The sequence below is a fragment of the Pleurodeles waltl genome, chromosome 11 (assembly GCF_031143425.1).
Source record: "Pleurodeles waltl isolate 20211129_DDA chromosome 11, aPleWal1.hap1.20221129, whole genome shotgun sequence".
NCBI lineage: Eukaryota > Metazoa > Chordata > Amphibia > Caudata > Salamandridae > Pleurodeles > Pleurodeles waltl.
The window spans coordinates 328,939,764-328,959,140 of NC_090450.1; the positions used below are offsets into that span (position 1 = coordinate 328,939,764).

A 19,377-nucleotide genomic window follows, 5' to 3' on the forward strand; every position below is an offset into this window, starting at 1 on the left:
TGTACTAACCTATACTTACCTGGGATGGGGTCCCCCATCCTCCGCTGTCCCTCTGTTGTGGGTGGGGGAGTCAGTGGGGCCTGGGGAGGGCGCCTGTGGGCTTATTCCATGATGTTCCACCATGGAAATAGGCCCTCAGGTCCCCTAACGCCTGCCCTGACCAAGGCATTGAATAATGGTGCAAAGCAAGCTTTGCACCATTATTTGACCCCTCCGACTGTGCATGATTTTAGCACAAGGGGATAAATATGGCACTAAGGCCATAGAGTCATTTTTTGCATGGGAACGCCTACCTTGCATCTCATTGACGCAAAGTAGGTTTCCACATCCAAAAAATGACTTTAACTCCATAAATTAGTATAAATATGGAGTTAGATTTGCACCTAAAAATGACGGAAATTCGATGCAAAACAAGTCATATTTCAAGACAAGATGGCTAGTGCCACATTGCCAAAAATACCTAAAGGGCTTATGATGGTCAAGGGGAGCATCCCCTGAGTCCCACGCCTAAGTAGGGGATCCAAAGAAACGCCCAAACCATAAATTGTAATAAAAATAATTACTGAATTTCAAGTCGGTCTGCAGGCTTTAGATCAGATTTGCAGACCAAAAGGCTCCAAAAATCATCCAAAAAAGAAAAACACAACCCTAAAGTTTGTTTATGTATTTGCCCAGTACCAAGAATATGCGTTCTTCTCACACATTGTTGACATGCTTAATTACACATTTTGTTGCATTCAAAATAACTGCGATTACATGCTCAAGACATGCTGTCATGGGAGGGACACTGTAAGGTGAAGCCACAGCATTAACGCTGTCCATAATGTTATTGTTGATGCCTTATACAATGTCATCAATGGCCTAATGTTCATGTTATTTGTGATGTTATCTGTTCCTGAAGCCCACTAAGCTTTGAGAGAAGGATCTCACCAAATGGCTCTTAAGGGAGTGTGCGTCATTTAAACATACCCTGCTCCTACAACATAAATCCACTTGTCAATTAATATAATTATGCTTAATGGCTTCTCAGCTCAAGTTTTGTATCCAGAGCTAAAAATGGCCTGGCCTTTATCTTTCCTTTGAACTCGTAGCAGCTGGTATAGGTTGGAGTTGTATTTGTTGATAGCCCTCATTGCAGGTGTAGTGCAATCTCAGATCACTTCCACAGACACAACATGTATTCCGTGGCTTGTGTAATCAAACTTGGGCAATCAACTTGTGGTGAGATAGTAAGGCCAAATCTAAATTATTTCCTCACAATGCTCCTTCATATTTCCAGTTTTTTCATATAGGGAAAGTTGATGTGCACCATAACACAATCACATACACCAACAAAATCGCATCACTATTAGCTAAAGCATCCAATATGAACTCTCCATGAACCCTGACACCAAGATACATGTTCAGGCAGGTTCTGAGACCTAGGCCTGAAATTACTGACTGACAGGTCCCAAGTGGGACACCACTTGTAGTTGTAAGACAAACGTGCAAACAGGAAACTCAGATCACAGATAGGCACAGCAACACCACAATGGTCCCTGGAGATTGGCCCCAATGAAACACACATGGCTGGAGGGGTGTGCACATTCCAAATCACCATAAAGTCAGAGGTCACATGAAGGTAGGAACACACAGCCAATCAGACACAGCACGCACAGTAACACAGAGTGATCACATGCAGCTCATGTCGGACATCTGGACATGTTACCAGCTGGCCCATATTGTATCCAAGCAAGGTCAAGGCCCATCTGAATTTGTTATCAGGACCTTATTTATGATTCCATGACAGCTGTTCACATTCTTCCCCTTAACAGGAATGATGTAATTGCTTTATTATACCTAAAGAACTGTACTAAAACACAGAGAAGATCAAATGTACATTGAGACAATCCTGAGACCCCGGTTCGATAACTGTTCTCCCGGCCGTAATGTTTATATGAATGAACCATTCCTGTTTTGCAAAACGCCTCTTGTCTTTTGTTTTTTCAAGGTAAATTCACATTGGAGCAACATTTTGGTGAGCCAGCCAGGAGATGATTGGTTCCTCAGACATGACTGCGACCGAAAGAAGGGTACCCCGCCCGGTCTTCCATAATAGGGTAAGATACTACATCAGAGCCTTAGTCCTATCATTTGGTGTATGGCAAACTAGGAAAAAGCATAACCCACAGAATTCACATTTTTTGATAGTCAGCACTATGGAAAGATGAGTGTGTTTTTTTTTTTTTTTGCTTGGACAGCTGGGCGTGATAAAGATGGTATACTTGTCCCCTGGGTGTGACTCATGGTTGACTGCTTGGACCACTGGGCGTGACACAGATGGTATGCCTGTTCCCTGGGTGTGAAACGGGGTCAAGGTCTAACTGCTTGGACCGGTGGTCATGACACAGATGGTACTCATAGGCCCTGGGTGTAATATAGGGCTAGCATCTCAATTTTGGGAGCTGTCTATCTCTTGGACAACTGGATCTGCCAGATGGTATGCATAGGCTCTGGGTGTGAAATAGGGCCCGCACCTCAATCCTATATTTAGTCTAAAAGGTTTTTTCAGTACTACTGGTTTCTTAACACTATTGCTATCTAACAGAAGTGAGAGGTGTATTCACTTGGACAGGTGGGTGTGACACAGATGGTACGCATGACCCCTGGGTTTGGTATAGAGTGTGATTCAGATCTTTTGGAGGAAAAAGATTTGGAGCTAGGAGATTAGGCGTAGTTTGCATTTGCCCATGAAGGACCTGTGGTTGTTAAAGTATTCCTTTTAACTCTGCATAAATTATTGTTATCTTTGTCCCAGAGCTAATATCAACAAGATGTTCAGGCTCACTGAGGGCCATATGTACAGACACATTTTCCCACAGACACAGAATGGGTAAAACCCTTTGCTACATATGGCCCTTAGTTTTGTTTACAGCGCAGAGCTTCCCCTGGTCACAGGATGGCATGCGCTAGGAGTGAGCAAAGGGCATCACTTTTTGTGCTTTGTCAGTTTCTCTTTGTTCCAGTTGAAACATGATGTTGTTTTGATATTGTGGAGCTGGTAAATTAATACAACTGTGTTTTAAGTATTGTGTTTTGTCGATGACTCAATGTGGTATATGAAGACATTGCTGACTCTCACAAATGCTATCTAATACCAAAGGCTTACTATTTTGATGCCAAATGTCATGAAGTTTGAATTAACAACTGCACTTTCTTCTAAGTTGTGACCCTTCATATACATTGTTGTTTGTGGTTGATAAATGTTTATGCTGATGCATCTGTAAATAAGGTTGAGCTAATGACATCTAGCAATCCTGTGTATATAGTAGAACTAGCAATCCCCGTGGATGTATTTTCCCACTACCAGAGTAAAACTTAACAGTCCCTAAAACCTGAAAAACTTGACCCATATAAGTTAAAGATTCCCTAAAATCATAAAAGCTAGAAGTGTAACTGTCTCCTAAAAACTGCCAACTTATCATGGAATTGCCACAAAAGAACATGCGAAACTGGTTCCCCACCCAAGCTAAAGTTGTGCCACGAATGGCATACACAAACTAAAGCACACATGTTTACCTGGCCAAAAGAGGGCACCTTTGACACTAACATAATTGAATACACAAGAACACACATACGGACTAACTATGCAGATCAAAAGAAGGACAGGAGAGAGACATAATTAGAATTCTGGGCCATCTTCATGGAGGCCCAGACCAATAACTTCCCAAACACCATAAAGTCGGATAGCAAATGAAGTTATGAACACACAGTCAATTAGAACACAGCACACACAGTAACTCACAGCGATCATGCGTCCCTCATGCCAGACAATGGGACACATTACCAGCTCCCCCATATTTTCTGCATGCAAGGTCTGGCCCTTCTGTATTTGTTATCAGGACCAGGAAAAGAATGCTGTAATTGTTTTATTGTACCGAAACAAATGTATAAAACACTGTGCAGAACAAATGGACTTTGAGACAGTCCACAGACCTGGTTCTCTAACTGTTCTCCTGACCCTAACAAACTGTTCCTGTTTTGCCAAATGCCTATTGTCTTTTGCTTTTTTAGTCTAAATTCACATTTGAGCAAAAAGTTAATTGTGTGTATGTACAAATGCAGTGTTCAATTTGTATTGATGGTTGCCAGTAGGCATCACTGCCGCTTTTTCACAGTCCTGAGAATTTGTACTTCCTTCTGTGCTTTTTTTGTTCAATTGGAAAGGAAAAATAACCTCTAGTGTCGAGACAGCTCAAACTAAACCCAGACAATCACTGTGACATGTTTGGTCGGAATTTCTTTTGCAGATTGGTAACATTGACTGGTTATTCACGTATCCAATGCATATCCATCAAATCAGAAGAGCATTGTGTAAGTAACCCGCCTCTGCTGATATGTGTGACTTGCTACTCTGCATCATGGTGCTTGGTGTGAGTGTGAGGATCTCTGACAGGCAGTCCACCCTGGCACTGGTGGAGCTTAGACATCGGATCTGGCAAATGGGAGCGTGGTAACAGACCATGGGCATTGACTCACCAAAATGCCAGGGGTAGCGAAAATGACATCACATTCACTTTTACTTTAATCAGATCACAGAAAGTGACTTCATATGACCCTGAACCTGAATTTCTCCAGAAAGGCATATCATGTGACCCTAACATGACAACAGGCATCGCAAAAAATCTATAGTACATTATTCCATGATTAGGATGACAGCATAGCATATTTTAGATACCCGTTTTTAGAGCCAACTTGATCTTTGAAAGGTCTGGGGCATAATACTTGCCCTGAAGAGTCACTTTTGTGATGCAATCTTGGTGCAAAGTGTATAGGTGGGATTTACTATACAATGCAAATCAAGATTAACATTGAATAATATGCCATGATAATGCTGCCTTGTGTCACTTTGCATTAAGGGGCCATTCCATGGGTGGTGCATGGGCATTCCCATGCAACCACCCATAGTTCTTGATACAAATCCCTATGTACTGATCTATATGGAGGGCATTTATGTGGTACTCTTTTAGGCTTCAGGAAAACAGAATTTAGAAGATCCACTGCAGATTGAGGGAGTTGTTCCAGTTGTGGGGGTTCTGTATACGGTTTCAGGTGATATGACATTATCCCCTTCTGTGCCGCGGACGTAGTGGTCACGTCCCGCGGCACAGTGCTCCTGTGCCGAGGACGTAACCATTGCGTCCTCGGCACGGAGCCCGGAGGGAGCGCTAGCGCTCCCTCCGTGGGGTTCCCCACCCCCCCAAGGCGGGGAGGGAAGGGGAAGACCTTCCCCTTCCACCCCCACCCCCCCATAATGACATCAGCGCGCAATCATGCGCTGACATCATTACCCACTGCTGGTCGCACGGGAAGCCATTTTCTTCCAGTGCGACGAAGGGAGAAACAGGTGAGTTTCTCCTCCGGCGGGTGATGGGTTTGGGACAAAGAGGCACCAGGGGAAAGGAAAGGCTTTTTCTTCCCCCCGGTGTCTCTTTGAGCATTCCTTGTTTTTTTTTTTTTAATGTTGTAAAATGTTTACGCGTTGGGGAGCGGCCTCTTGGGCAAGGGTCGCTACCATTTGGGGGCATGTTTGAATGGCCATTTCTGCCCCCCTCGCTGGCAGATCGGCCTGGGGGCAGAAGCCACTAGACGCCAGGGATTTTTTTTTTATGTTGATGTTTTACATTTTTAGCACTGGGGAGCAGCCCCTTGGGCAAGGGTCGCTCCCATTTGGGGGCATGTTTGTGTGGCCATTTCTGCCCCCCTTGGGTGCATATAGGCCTATTATTTTTAGGCCGATCCGCCCCCAAGGGGAGCAGAAGCCACTAGACGCCAGGGATTTTTTTGTTGTAGTTGATGTTTTCAATTTTTAGGGATGGGGAGCGGCCCCTTGGGCAAGGGTCGCTCCCATTTGGGGACATGTTTGTGTGGCCATTTGAGCCCCCCTTGGGGGCAGATCGGCCCCATATTTTTTTAGGCTGATCTGCCCTCAAGGAGGGCAGAAACCACTAGAACACCAGGGATTTTTTAATAGTTTTTTTTTTGTTGGGGGGGACCTTGGGCAAGGGGTGCCCCCCCAAGGGGGGCATTGAACTGTTGGCCATTTCTGTCCCCCTTGGGTAGAAACCACGTAGGCACCAGGGATAGTGTGTGTGTGTGTGTTTTTTGTTTGTTTGGGGGTGGGCCCTTGGGCAAGGGTCGCTCCCCCTGGAGACACACTACTAAAGGTATTTTCTGCCCTCCTTGGGGCAGATAGGCCTATTTCTTAGCACACCCATCTGCCCCTATGGCAGAATCCACTTAGGCACCAATTTCTAAATGCTTGATGGTGGGATGTTTGTCAACTGCTGAAGTATTTGCATTTGTGATCATTTGTTTCCTCCTTTTTGTTCTAGTTCAAAACTTTTGCTTTCTTTGCTGTGGCTCCTTGCGGTTTTGGCAGTGGTTGACCTGCGGTTTGCATAGTTGCATGTTTTAGGTAAGTAAAAACAATTTACTCCAAAGGAGTATTGTTGCCATGCATGAATGACATGTTTATAGGTGGTGTACTACATGCAGGTTTGTGTGAAATTGTCCTTAGATTTGTGCACAATGATATTTGTGGTGTTTTCTTTCTAATTTGCTTTTCTTTCTTTCTTTTTAGTGGGATATCATTGGTGATTGCTGTGTCTGTGCAGAGTAGTTGCTGGTGATTTAAGCTTTTTCAGGCAAGTGAGCGGTATAGTTTTTGAGTTCATAACTCTTACTAATAAAGCTACACTTTATTACTTATCTTACACAGTGCTGGTTGTTGATGGTGCATGTGTCCAGTTAATTTTCGTAGGAAAGATCATGGCTAGCCGCAGGATGACCGCTCAGCATGTGGTTGGTTTGCTTTTTGAGTCATTGTCTGATCATGATTATGAGACGGACTCTGCATCTGAGGCAGAGGAGGAAGTGAGAGATTCTGGTAGTGAAGTTTCTGTCGGAGAGGAATCTTCTGATGAGGAAGCCACACTCAGTGCAGATGAAGGGCCTGTTTCAGAGGAGGACACTGATGTGCTATTAGTGCAGCAACCTGGGGCTGAAAGGTTTCCCGTTAGAAGACCTGAACTCTGGGTTGCCCCAAACATGGAGCAGCCAGAGTTGCCTGCCTCTACTGGTCTACCGGGGTGTAGAGTCAATACTGAGAACTTTTTGCCTATCAATTTCTTTGAGTTATTTGTGGATGATGTGTTTTTGGAAGAGATTGTTGAGCAGACTAATTTGTATGCGGAGCAGTATTTGAGGGACAATGCTGCTAGACTTAGGCCGCACTCTAGAGCTGCCCAGTGGATTCCCACAAATTTGGAGGAGATGAAAAGGTTTTTAGGTTTGACTCTTTTGATGGGGTTGATAAGAAAGCAATCCCCAGCTTCCTATTGGTCTACTAGTCCCTTGATGGCAACAGCTATATTTCCTGCAACAATGAGTCGTAATCGGTATTTGCTTCTTCTTAGGATGCTTCATTTTATTGACAATGCATTAGCCTTGCCACAAGATCACCCTGATTCTGACCATCTTTTTAAGATTAGGCCTGTCCTTGATCATTTTGTAGATCGGTTTTCAGAGGTCTATGTTCCAGGCAAAGAAATAGCTGTGGACGAGTCTTTGGTCCTCTTCAAGGGTCGTTTGGTTTTTAGGCAGTACATTCCTAGCAAGAGGGCACGATGTGGAATTAAATTGTATATGCTGTCTGAAAGTAGTACAGGATGTGTGTATAATTTCCGTGTCTGCACAGGTAGGGAGTCCAGTATTGACCCCCCTGGTTGTCCTCCCACTTTTGGAGTTACTGAGAAAATTGTGTGGGAACTTGGTAGACGACTGTTCAACAAAGGTCACCTTTTGTATGTAGATAACTTTTACACTGGAGTGCAGTTGTTGAAGGAATTGTTTAGAGTGGACACTGTTGCTTGTGGCACAATTTGTTGTAACCGGAAAGGCTATCCAAGGAAGCTTGTCTGTAAAAAACTTCAGAGGGGACAGCACAGTGCCTTGCGGAATGATGATCTGCTAGCTTTGAAGTTTTCAGACAGGAGGGATGTCTACATGCTAAGTACCATCCATGATGAGAGTATTTCCCCCGTGACTGTTTGGGGCCAGGTTTTAGAAGTGCGCAAACCTGTGTGCATTTTAGATTATAATAAGCACATGGGAGGTGTAGATAGAGTTGATCAAAGGTTGGAACTTTATACAGCTATTCAAAGTCTTACGTTTGGTATAAGAAGTTAGCAATTCACCTCTTCCACTTAGCAACTTTTAATGCTTTTATTGTGTTTAAGGATAGGTCTCCAGAGTCAAAGATGACATTTGGGAAATTTCAGGAGTCAGTGATAGAGAGCCTTATTGTGGTGGAACAGGCCAGAGTTCCTAGAGAAGCAGTGGTGGAGGATGTGGCTAGATTGAAAGATCGCCACTTTGCTGAGCACATTTCTCCCACACCCAAAAAAAACTTTCCAGCTAAGAAATGTAGAGTGTGTTTTCGAAGAGGTATCCAGAGGGAGACTCGAATGTACTGCCCAGATTGTCCTTCAAAGGCTAGGCTGTGTGTGGGTGGTTGTTTTAAGAATTACCACACCAAGAAGAATTACTGGGAACAACCATGAGTGTAAACTCATGTCTGTTTTGTATTTTCATGTGTTCAGTTTCATGGTTATCATTTCTGTCATGTACTTAGGTAGAGCTTTTGTGTTTGTAGTTTTGTAATTATTTCTAATTAGTCAGGGGTTTCTTTGTTTTAAAAAAGTGATGCCGTTGTGTGTGGAGTGGGGCTTGGCTGAGGGTGTACATATTGACTTGCTGTTGGCTACTGCAAAACACTGCCAGCCAAGCACCAGTCCACACACTCCCATCAGCTGGTGTGATTGTTGTATCAGGCATGTGGGCGTATGTAAGTGATGGGCCCTTGAGTGGCGCTGTCTGTCGATGTGAGTGTTGTAATGTGCTGGGCCCGTGGCTGGCGGCGTGAATGGTCTTGTGCATGTCATGTATGAAAGGTGTGTGAATGGACTGTAAAGCGGTTGGTGCCTTGCTGTGGCTTTACAGCTCACGAGCTGTGAGTCATTGGTTCAGTTTTTTGGCCTTCCAGTTATTAACAGTGCATTTCATTTTTGTGAAATCTCTTGATAATAAAATTTGATCCACTGAACCATCACTCACCCTCGTGCCAAATCCAACCAGCATGTGTGGTAAAAATGAAAAAACCTGCTCCGCTGTAATCAGGTGTTGCAGCACACCTGTGACACGCTAGGTGCCTCGGGTGGGACCCCGATGATGAAGCATGCCACCAACTTGGTTGGTGGGTGAGGGGTCTTTTTCACATAACCTAAGTGTGTTTCTTTTCACAAGTTTAGTGTTTGGCACATCACAGACGTATCTGGACACATCAAAATGATATATTACAAAACTACCTGTGTTTGGGGGGGAGGGGACACCCTAAGGAGTCCAGGGAGGTGTGGCTTGCGTGGATCCCCCAACATTTTCTTACACAGACTCCTCTGCAAACCTCAAAATGTGCTTAAAAAAGCATATTTTCCTGACTTTCGTTTGTACGATCACCGCTCCAGCACAAAATTCCTACTCCCCAGCGTTCCCCTCAGTCTCCCAAGTAAAATGACACCTCACTTGTGTGGGTCCCCAAAGCAGAGTCAGCCTAAAGATGTATAAAAGAAGAATATGTCCTTAGCAACTCGCTGTGCTATCCCCTCTATCTCTACAAGTTTTTGGCATTATTCTGTTGCAGGCACCTGGCCCACCCACACAAGTGAGGTATCATTTTTATTGGGAGGCTTGGGGGAGCGCTGGGTGGAAGGAAATTTGTGGCTCCTCTCAGATTCCAGAACTTTCTGTCACCGAAATGTGAGGAAAATGTGTTTTTTTGACCACATTTTGAGGTTTGCAAAGGATTCTGGGTAACAGAACCTGGTCAGAACCCCACAAGTCACCCCATCTTGGATTCCCCTAGGTCTCTAGTTGTCAGAAATGCACAGGTTTGGTAGGTTTCCCCAGGTGCCGGCTGAGCTAGAGGCCACAATCTACAGGTAGGCACTTTGCAAAAAACACCTCTGTTTTCTGTCAAAAAATGGGATGTGTCCACGTTGTGTTTTGGGGCATTTCCTGTTGTGGGCGCTAGGCCTACCCACAGAAGTGAGGTATCATTTTTTTGGGGAGACTTGGGGGAACGCTGAGTGGAAGGAAATTTGTGGCTCCTCTCAGATTCCAGAACTTTCAGTCACCGAAATGTGAGGAAAATGTGTTTTTTAGCCAAATTGTGAGGTTTGCAACAAATTCTGGGTAACAGAACCTGGTCAGAGCCCCACATGTCACCCCATCTTGGATTCCCCTAGGTCTCTAGTTTTCAAAAATGCACAGGTGTGGTAGGTTTCCCTAGGTGCCGGCTGAGCTAGAGGTCAAAATCTACAGGTGGGCACTTTGCAAAAAACACCTCAGTTTTCTGTAAAAAAATGGGATGTGTCCACGTTGTGTTTTGGGGCATTTCCTGTCATGGGCACTAGGCCTACCCACACAGGTGAGGTATAATTTTTATCAGGAGACCTGAGGGAACGCTGGGTCGAAGGAAATTTGTGGCTCCTCTCAGATTCCATAACTTTCTGTCTCTGAAATGTGAGGAAAATGTGTTTTTTTAGCCAAATTTTGAGGTTTGCAAAGGATTCTGGGTAACAGAACCTGGTCAGAGCCGCACAAGTCACCTCATCTTGAATTCCCCTAGGTCTCTAGTTTTCAAAAATGCACAGGTTTGGTAGGTTTCCCTAGGTGTCGGCTGAGCTAGAGGCCAAAATCTACAGGTAGGCACTTTGCAAAAAACACCTCTGTTTTCTGTCAAAAAATGGGATGTGTGCACGTTGCGTTTTGGGGCATTTCCTGTCACGGGCGCTAGGCCTACCCACACAAGTGAGGTATAATTTTTATCAGGAGACTTGGGGGAAAATAGAATAGCAAAACAAGTGTTATTGCCCCTTGTCTTTCTCTACATTTTTTCCTTCCAAATATAAGAGAGTGTGTAAAAAAGATGTCTATTTGAGAAATGCCCTGTAATTCACATGCTAGTATGGGCACGCGGAATTCAGAGATGTGCAAATAACCACTGCTCCTCAACACCTTATCTTGTGCCCATTTTGGAAATACAAAGGTTTTCTTGATAGCTATTTTTCACTCTTTATATTTCAGCAAATGAATTGCTGTATACCCGGTATAGAATGAAAACCCACTGCAGGGTACAGCTCATTTATTGGCTCTGGGTACCTAGGGTTCTTGATGAACCTACAAGTCCTATATATCCCCACAACCAGAAGAGTCCAGCAGACGTAACGGTATATTGCTCTAAAAAAATCTGACATTGCAGGAAAAAGTTACAGAATAAAACGTAGAGAAAAATTGCTGTTTTTTTCACCTCAATTTCAATTTTTTTTTTCCAGTTGTTATGTTCTGTAGGAAACCCTTGTAGGATCAACACAAATTACCCCTTGCTGAATTCAGAATTTTGTATACTTTTCTGAAATGTTTAGGTTTCTGGGATCGAGCATTGGTTTCACGCCCATTTCTGTCACTGACTGGAAGGAGGCTGAGAGCACAAAAAATCGTAAAAATGGGGTATGTCCCAGTAAAATGCCAAAATTGTGTTGAAAAATTGGGTTTTCTGATTCAAGTCTGCCAGTTCCTGAAAGCTGGGAAGCTGGTGATTTTAGCACCACAAACCCTTTGTTGATGCCATTTTCGGGGGGAAAAACACAAGCCTTCATCTACAGCCCTTTTTCCCATTTAAAAAATAAAATAAAAAATTCACTGGATTTTGGCTACTTTCTTGGCTTCCTTCTGGGGAACCCACAAAGTCTGGGTACCTCTAGAATCCCTAGGATGTTGGAAAAAAAGGGCACAAATTTGGCGTGGGTAGCTTATGTGAACAAAAAGTTATGAAGGCCTAAGCGCGAACTGCCCCAAATAGCCAAAAAAAGGCTTGGCACAGGAGGGGGAAAAGGCCTGGCAGCGAAGGGGTTATTCTATTCTTTATAAAAATCAATTGGACGCCCATCTGGACGCACAGCTTTACCATTCTTGATTTCCCCATCTACAACTGGGGCTCATATAGCCTCCATTTTTCCAATTTTCATCCACGCCAAAGTGACATGGTTTAAGTATCCTTAAGTATTCTCAGTAGTTTCTGCAAACTTGGACTGGCAGACATTCTGATAATACTCACTAAACATTTCTTTGATTAGTATGGCTTACCTAACTGCTCATCTCCGTAGCTGCAACAGTGTGGTTTAAGAATGATCTAAGAATTTTATTTCCTTTCTGCTATAGAACAGACAGTACCCGCTTGATCTTTTATCTCAGTCAATACAGCTCACCTCCTATGTCAGAATGCCACTTCTCCAGTTTTGTCGGGCATTCCATCACAACTTAACTCCATTCCTATCACTTGTAGTACACTTTTGCCAAAATTGCCCTTCATCCGGCACTTCAGGAATATCAGCCAGGGAGTCTGTTCCATCAATGCTCACTTTTACATACAAGATGGACAGCTTCAAGATTTTATGGAGCCATCTATGGGGGGAAGAAAAATAGTAGGTGGAAAGGTAACATTAGCTGTAGTTACTTGAAGCCACCAGCTGTCTCTACATGGCCCTCATATAAATACAATCTATGCTGCCCACACTAGTCAGAGAGAACCTTCATCTTAGAGGTTCTCAATGCCCCTTGGAGAAGGAGTACTTTGTACTGAGTATCTTTCAAATGCCTAGATTTTTATTGCCTTTCTAAGTGTGTATGACAAAACCCCTGACAGAATTTTTAGGGTCAAACATTTCTACTGAGCACAACAAATGAACCAAATCCTCTTGCTTGACTCACCCCCAAAAGCAGTAGCCCAGAACAACCAGGACTGAGTCAAATCTTCTTCCCCTCAAGTAGCTCTGTCAAACACCCACAAGACTAGATTTGAATGCACCTGTATCTATCTGTAATAGTGCTCAAAGTCAATTATGCAACATTAATTTATCCTTTAAAAGAGTACAAAGGGTCACAGAAAAATCAGAAAGACGAAGGGAAGATGTAAAGGGGGTGTAGAAAGTATAAGGGGAGATGTAGAAAAAAGAGCGACAAATGATCCTCGAAAAAAGTTTTTAAAACTTGCATTCCCAAAAAAAGTAAACGTTTCTCCTCATTTCTACTTGGCACAAGATTGGACTTGATAGGGAAGCTGGTGATGGCAGTGCAGTTAGTCTTTCCAGGTTCTTCTGACTTAGCAATGAGAAGTACCATAGGGGTGGGTAGTTCTTCCTGCTTTCAGCTGGGGAAGACATGTTAGACCTTACATCCTTGATGTAGTATTCCCTAAAACATTTAGGGGGTCATTCTGACCCTGGCGGTCACCGACCGCCAGGGCCAACGACCGCGGAAGCACCGCCAACAGGCTGGCGGTGCTTCCGTGGGCATTCTGACCGCGGCAGTACAGCCGCGGTCAGAAACGGGAAACTGGAGGTGTCCCGCCGGTTTCCCGCTGCCCCAGGGAATCCTCCACGGCGGCGCTGCTTGCAGCGCCGCCATGGGGATTCCGACCCCCTTACCGCCATCCTGTTCCTGGCGGTTTTCACCGCCAGGAACAGGATGGCGGTAACGGGTGTCGTGGGACCCCTGGGGGCCCATGCAGTGCCCATGCCTATGGCATGGGCACTGCAGGGGCCCCCTAACAGGGCCCCACATTGATTTTCAGTGTCTGCCTCGCAGACACTGAAAATCGCGACGGGTGCAACTCCACCCGTCGCACACCAGCAACTCCGCCGGCTCCATTCGGAGCCGGCTTCCTCGTTGCTGGTGCTTTCCCGCTGGGCGGGCGAGCGGCCTTTTGGCGGTCGCCGGCCAGCCCAGCGGGAAAGTCAGAAGACCGCTGCGGTCTTTTGACCGCGGTACGGTCTTTTGCCGGTTCCCGCTTGGCGGGCTGCGACCGCCGCCCGCCAATGTCAGAATCACCCCCTTAGTCTCCCCCTTCTGTTTTGCTGCATTTGTTTTGTTGGCTTCAGTGTTCTGTGCACTTTACTGCTGCTAACCAGTGTAAAGGTGCACATTTAATTTACTTGTAAGACCCTAGTATATGGTACTACATGCACCCAGATCATGTAAATTGAATGTTACTAGTGGGTCTGCAGCACTGATTATGCCTCCCACTAAAAGTAACCGGTTAAAACAGGTCTCTGGCCTCCCACTGCAGCCCGTAATGAAGCTTCAAAGTGCCATTTCCACCCGGCAAAATAATTGATTTGTATAAGGCACACATACAAAGTGTAGTCCAAAATGAAGTCCATTAAAAAGCAATATCCATGTCTGTATTCTTCAATTCAGAGAGCAATATTCATGACTTGAAATCTTCAATTCTTCAATATCCAGCTATGACTTGTTAACTGGTGTCCGAACTCACCAAAAACCCAACACATGTTTCGTCTGGGGTGTACCCCGTGACTTCATCAGGGCTGCAATTCTATGTATATATAGCACGTTGTCTTTATGTTCTCTACAAACATGTAAATCATTCAATAACAAATAATTCTATACATTTCTCATCCAAAGGGTGGGATATTGTTGTGTTAATAGTTACTGCCAGCTACTATAGTGAGTGAAATACAATCTAAATTATGATAAATCGATCATTGATTAGTTGGTGACAATCATGAGTAAGTACAAATATCATGTAAAAAACATCAAAGGAAAAGAGAACAATTTACGCATGCAGAGCTAAGTACTTTAACAGCATTGTAGAGTAATTCTCCACTTATTAGTGCTCAAAAACCATGTAACACATAATTATTTGACTAAAAGTCAAATCCCCCAATGTGCAAGCATACAACTGTGTTCACATGCCCTTACTTAAATGTGGCATAAAAAGAAAAGAAAACCCTCCACCTGACAATAGGTATCTGTTGAATCCTTCTATCAATCCTAATGAGTTCCTTATTAATTGTATTTATAGTGGCTCCTGTAAAGACACCGATAATGTTTAATAGCATCATGTATCCTGAGAACTGAACAAAATAGACTGAAATACATAATACACCAGTTAATCCTTATATTAATAACTAACTATTTGCATCAAGGATTCTAGGTGAAACTTTATTCCACAGTACGATTTGATTAATGCTCCAATAATACTTCTGACAAAGTAACCAAGTCAAATTAAGTAACCATTTTGTTAGAGAAACCGTCGTTGCCCATATTCGACCACACATCGCAAATTCACAGAGACTCTAATGGTACATTTACAAGTGTGGTATCGTTATTATAAATGTTTAGCACACAATGAGCCGAACGTGTAATATGCTCAACGTGCCCATATTTCCTAACTGTATTTAACCGGCGAGGTCGTTTATTTTTGCCGGAGTTTAGCAGTAACACACCTCCCATAGACGCTTCATAAATCACAAACGTGCCCAACGTTTAATGTGTGCAACATATCCGTATTTCCTAACTGTATTTAACTGGCAAGGTCGTTTATTGCTGCCGGAGTTTGACAGTAACACACCTACCCATAGGCGCTCTATAAATCACAAACGTGCCACATAAGGCCAATAATATTAAAGAAATTGCTCACCACATTAATACGTCTTCTCTTCCTTCGCAAGTACGCTTGCATAACTATCTTGTAGTCCGCTTTCAACTCCACGCTATAAAACCTCTCATCTTATTATGGTAATAAAAATAGGACTAAACAAGTCAATCAAGTATAGTATCTGCCATGTTTGTAGTCCTGTATTTATCATGTGTTGTGTTATAACGTTAGTGCTCCTAAACTTAAAAAAATGAATTAATAACAATATGATCTAATGTTGTTAATGCTGTCTTTCTTCTTGAAGTGTTAACTAATGTTAATAAAAAATGTTATAGAGTCAAAATGTTGTAATTAATCGAAAAGCATATATCCTATGTGATATCTATAATACCACTAAAAAGTTTTATTATCTAATGAAAGCTAGCCATGTACTCCCCACCCCAATTGTAAAGAGTCAATTCATAAACATGTATGCTTGCACATTGGAAATAAGGACCACCTATAGTCATAATACAATCCATAAATTATGACATATATTAGAATATATGTAATAAACATATACACTGATATGTGAAGATTCATATGTTATACTCCAATATTCGGTATCTGTTAGACTTTTCATCCTTGGCGTGGTCTCCCTCAACTTATTGCCTCTGTTCCCCAGGTTGCTGATGTGTGCTGGACTCTGATTTAGCTGTTTTTGTTACTCTGGGCACTTTACCACTGCTAACCAGTGCTAAAGTGCAAGTGCTCCTTTACAAAATGTGTATGTGATTGGTTTATCCATGATTGGCATATTTGATTTACTAGTAAGTCCCTAGTAAAGTGCACTAGAGGTGCCAGGGCCTGTAAATCAAATGCTACATGTGGGCCTGCAGCACTGGTTGTGCCACCCACATAAGTAGCTCTGTAATCATGACTCAGACCTGCCATTGCAGTGCCTGTGTGTGCAGTTTTACCTGTAAATTCAACTTGGCAAGTGTATCCACTTCCCAGGCCTAAACCTTCCCTTTTCTGACATGTCAGACATCCCTAAGGTAGGCCCTAGGTAGCCCCAAGGGTAGGATGCAGTGTATGGTTAAGGTAGGACATATAGGCCCTCATTCTGACCCTGGCGGTCGGTGATAAAGCGGCGGCCAAGCCGCCAACAGGCCGGCGGTCTAAAATATGCAATTCTGACCCTGGCGGGAACCGCCAACACAGCCCGCCAACTTAACACTCCGACCGCCACGGCGGTACAAACAAACAGCGCGGCGGTTCCCGCCAACAGCCAGGCGGCAGACAATGTACCGCCCACCCTATTACGACCCACCAATCTGCCACCTTTTCCGGGGCGGGAGCACCGCCGATAAGAACACGGCGGAAACAGACTACGAACGGGAAAACGCTCACCTCTACGCACTCCACGCGAGATTCCGGCAGTATGGAACCAGAGTTGCAGGTCATCCCCGCACTCCTATTCCTGCTCATATACCAGGAGCACGCCCGGCGGCGCGGAAGACATCGGTGAGTACTGCACCTACGACACAGGGAAGGGAAAAGATTACCGGCACACACCCACCCACCCACACCCACTACAACACACACATCAATGCATTCCCACAGATCACTGTCACAACCCACAAACCACCCCCCTCCGAAATAATGCAAAGACCAAAAGAAGAGATCATAAACGGGCAGATATATTGAAATATGTACACCAGTAATCCCAATAAATAAATAAACTATGTACAAAATATATACAGCTACTAAATGTAGTCCAACCACTGTCCGTGGATCACAGGGGTCCTGTGCAAAGGGGCAAGGCCCAGTCCCACGACAAGAACTCCACGGAGAGAACACTGCAGGGGCATCAGAAAGAAAATAGGACAGGCACCTCAGGGGGAAGGGAAGGGGGGGCACCTCAGCCACTTGAGTACACGACGCCAGATCCACGAGGGGACTCCATGACCACTGGGCCATCCTGGGGAGAGCAAAGCCACAGTCCAAACAGTCCATACAGTGGGTGGCCTGCCCACTGGGCCATCCTGGGGAGAGCAAAGCCACAGTCCAAACAGTCCATACAGTGGGTGGCCTGCCCACTGGGCCATCCTGGGGAGAGCAAAGCCACAGTCCATACAGTCCATACAGTGGGTGGCCTGCCCACTGGGCCATCCTGGGGAGAGCAAAGCCACAGTCCATACAGTCCATACAGTGGGTGGCCTGCCCACTGGGCCATCCTGGGGAGAGCAAAGCCACAGTCCAAACAGTCCATACAGTGGGTGGCCTGCCCACTGGGCCATCCTGGGGAGAGCAAAGCCACAGTCCAAACAGTCCATACAGTGGGTGGCCTGCCCACTGGGCCATCCTGGGGAGAGCAAAGCCACAGTCCATACAGTCCATACAGTGGGTGGCCTGCCCACTGGGCCATCCTGGGGAGAGCAAAGCCACAGTCCATACAGTCCATACAGTGGGTGGCCTGCCCACTGGGCCATCCTGGGGAGAGCAAAGCCACAGTCCAAACAGTCCATACAGTGGGTGGCCTGCCCACTGGGCCATCCTGGGGAGAGCAAAGCCACAGTCCAAACAGTCCATACAGTGGGTGGCCTGCCCACTGGGCCATCCTGGGGAGAGCAAAGCCACAGTCCATACAGTCCATACAGTGGGTGGCCTGCCCACTGGGCCATCCTGGGGAGAGCAAAGCCACAGTCCATACAGTCCATAACAGACCCCACTGCCACTGGAGGAGGCAAGTTGGCCAGAGGACATCCTGCAGCCCTGCCCGAGATAGATCCTGCCCTGCCACGTCTGCCAAAGGGCCAGCGGTTCTTGCCTTGAAGGGCCCAGTTCAGCGGTTCCTGAGACGGCGGGGCCCAGTTCAGCGGTTCTTGAGACGGCGGGGCCCAGCGGAGCGGTGCGTGAGACGGCGGGGCCCAGCGGAGCGGTGCTTGAGACTGCGGGGCCCAGTTCAGCGGTCCTTGCCCTGAAGGGCCCAGTTCAGCGGTTCTTGAGACGGCGGGGCCCAGTTCAGCGGTTCTTGAGACGGCGGGGCCCAGCGGAGCGGTGCGTGAGACGGCGGGGCCCAGCGGAGCGGTTCTTGAGACGGCGGGGCCCAGCGGAGCGGTTCTTGAGACGGCGGGGCCCAGCGGAGCGGTGCTTGAGACTGCGGGGCCCAGTTCAGCGGTCCTTGCCCTGAAGGGCCCAGTTCAGCGGTTCTTGAGACGGCGGGGCCCAGTTCAGCGGTTCTTGAGACGGCGGGGCCCAGTTCAGCGGTCCTTGCCCTGAAGGGCCCAGTTCAGCGGTTCTTGAGACGGCGGGGCCCAGTTCAGCGGTTCTTGAGATGGCGGGGCCCAGTTCAGCGGTCCTTGCCCTGAAGGGCCCAGTTCAGCGGTTCTTGAGACGGCGGGGCCCAGTTCAGCAGTCCTTGCCCTGAAGGGCCCAGTTCAGCGGTTCTTGAGACGGCGGGGCCCAGTTCAGCGGTTCTTGAGACGGCGGGGCCCAGTTCAGCGGTCCTTGCCCTGAAGGGCCCAGTTCAGCGGTTCTTGAGACGGCGGCCGGTCTATGGCCAACTGCTAATTGCCTGGTGGTGCCCTCCTGGGCAGCGGGGATGGTGCTCCTTCACTGCCCACCTGGGCTGTGGGTGGTGGGGCCCTCCTGGCCAGCTGGGCTGGGTCCTCCCTGGGCAGCGGCTATGGGGGTGGTGGGCTCTCCCGGGGCAGCTGTGCCGGTTCCTCCCGGGGCAGCGGCTATGGGGGTTGTGGGCTCCTCCTGGGCAGCAGGCCTGCTGCCTGACCTCTCCGACTTGCTGCCCTTGCCCTCCGTAGTCGTGGGCCTGTGGCCCT

At 46.1% G+C, this 19,377-nt stretch overlaps 1 protein-coding gene across 2 annotated transcripts in view; it reads right to left on the reverse strand.

Annotated features, from left to right (window-relative positions):
- Positions 1–19,377, reverse strand: part of LOC138265682 (galactose-3-O-sulfotransferase 2-like) — a 361,079-nt gene that overhangs the window by 227,573 nt on the left and 114,129 nt on the right. Inside the window, exon 1 of one of the 2 annotated variants that reach the window (XM_069213612.1) lies at positions 15,599–15,670. The exons of the other annotated variant lie outside the window; for it this stretch is intronic. Within the exon in view, the coding sequence (XP_069069713.1) occupies positions 15,599–15,603 (5 nt within the window). The 5' untranslated portion in view covers positions 15,604–15,670. Of the gene's footprint in view, positions 1–15,598; positions 15,671–19,377 lie in introns of those variants that run through there. 2 annotated transcript variants of the gene reach the window in all.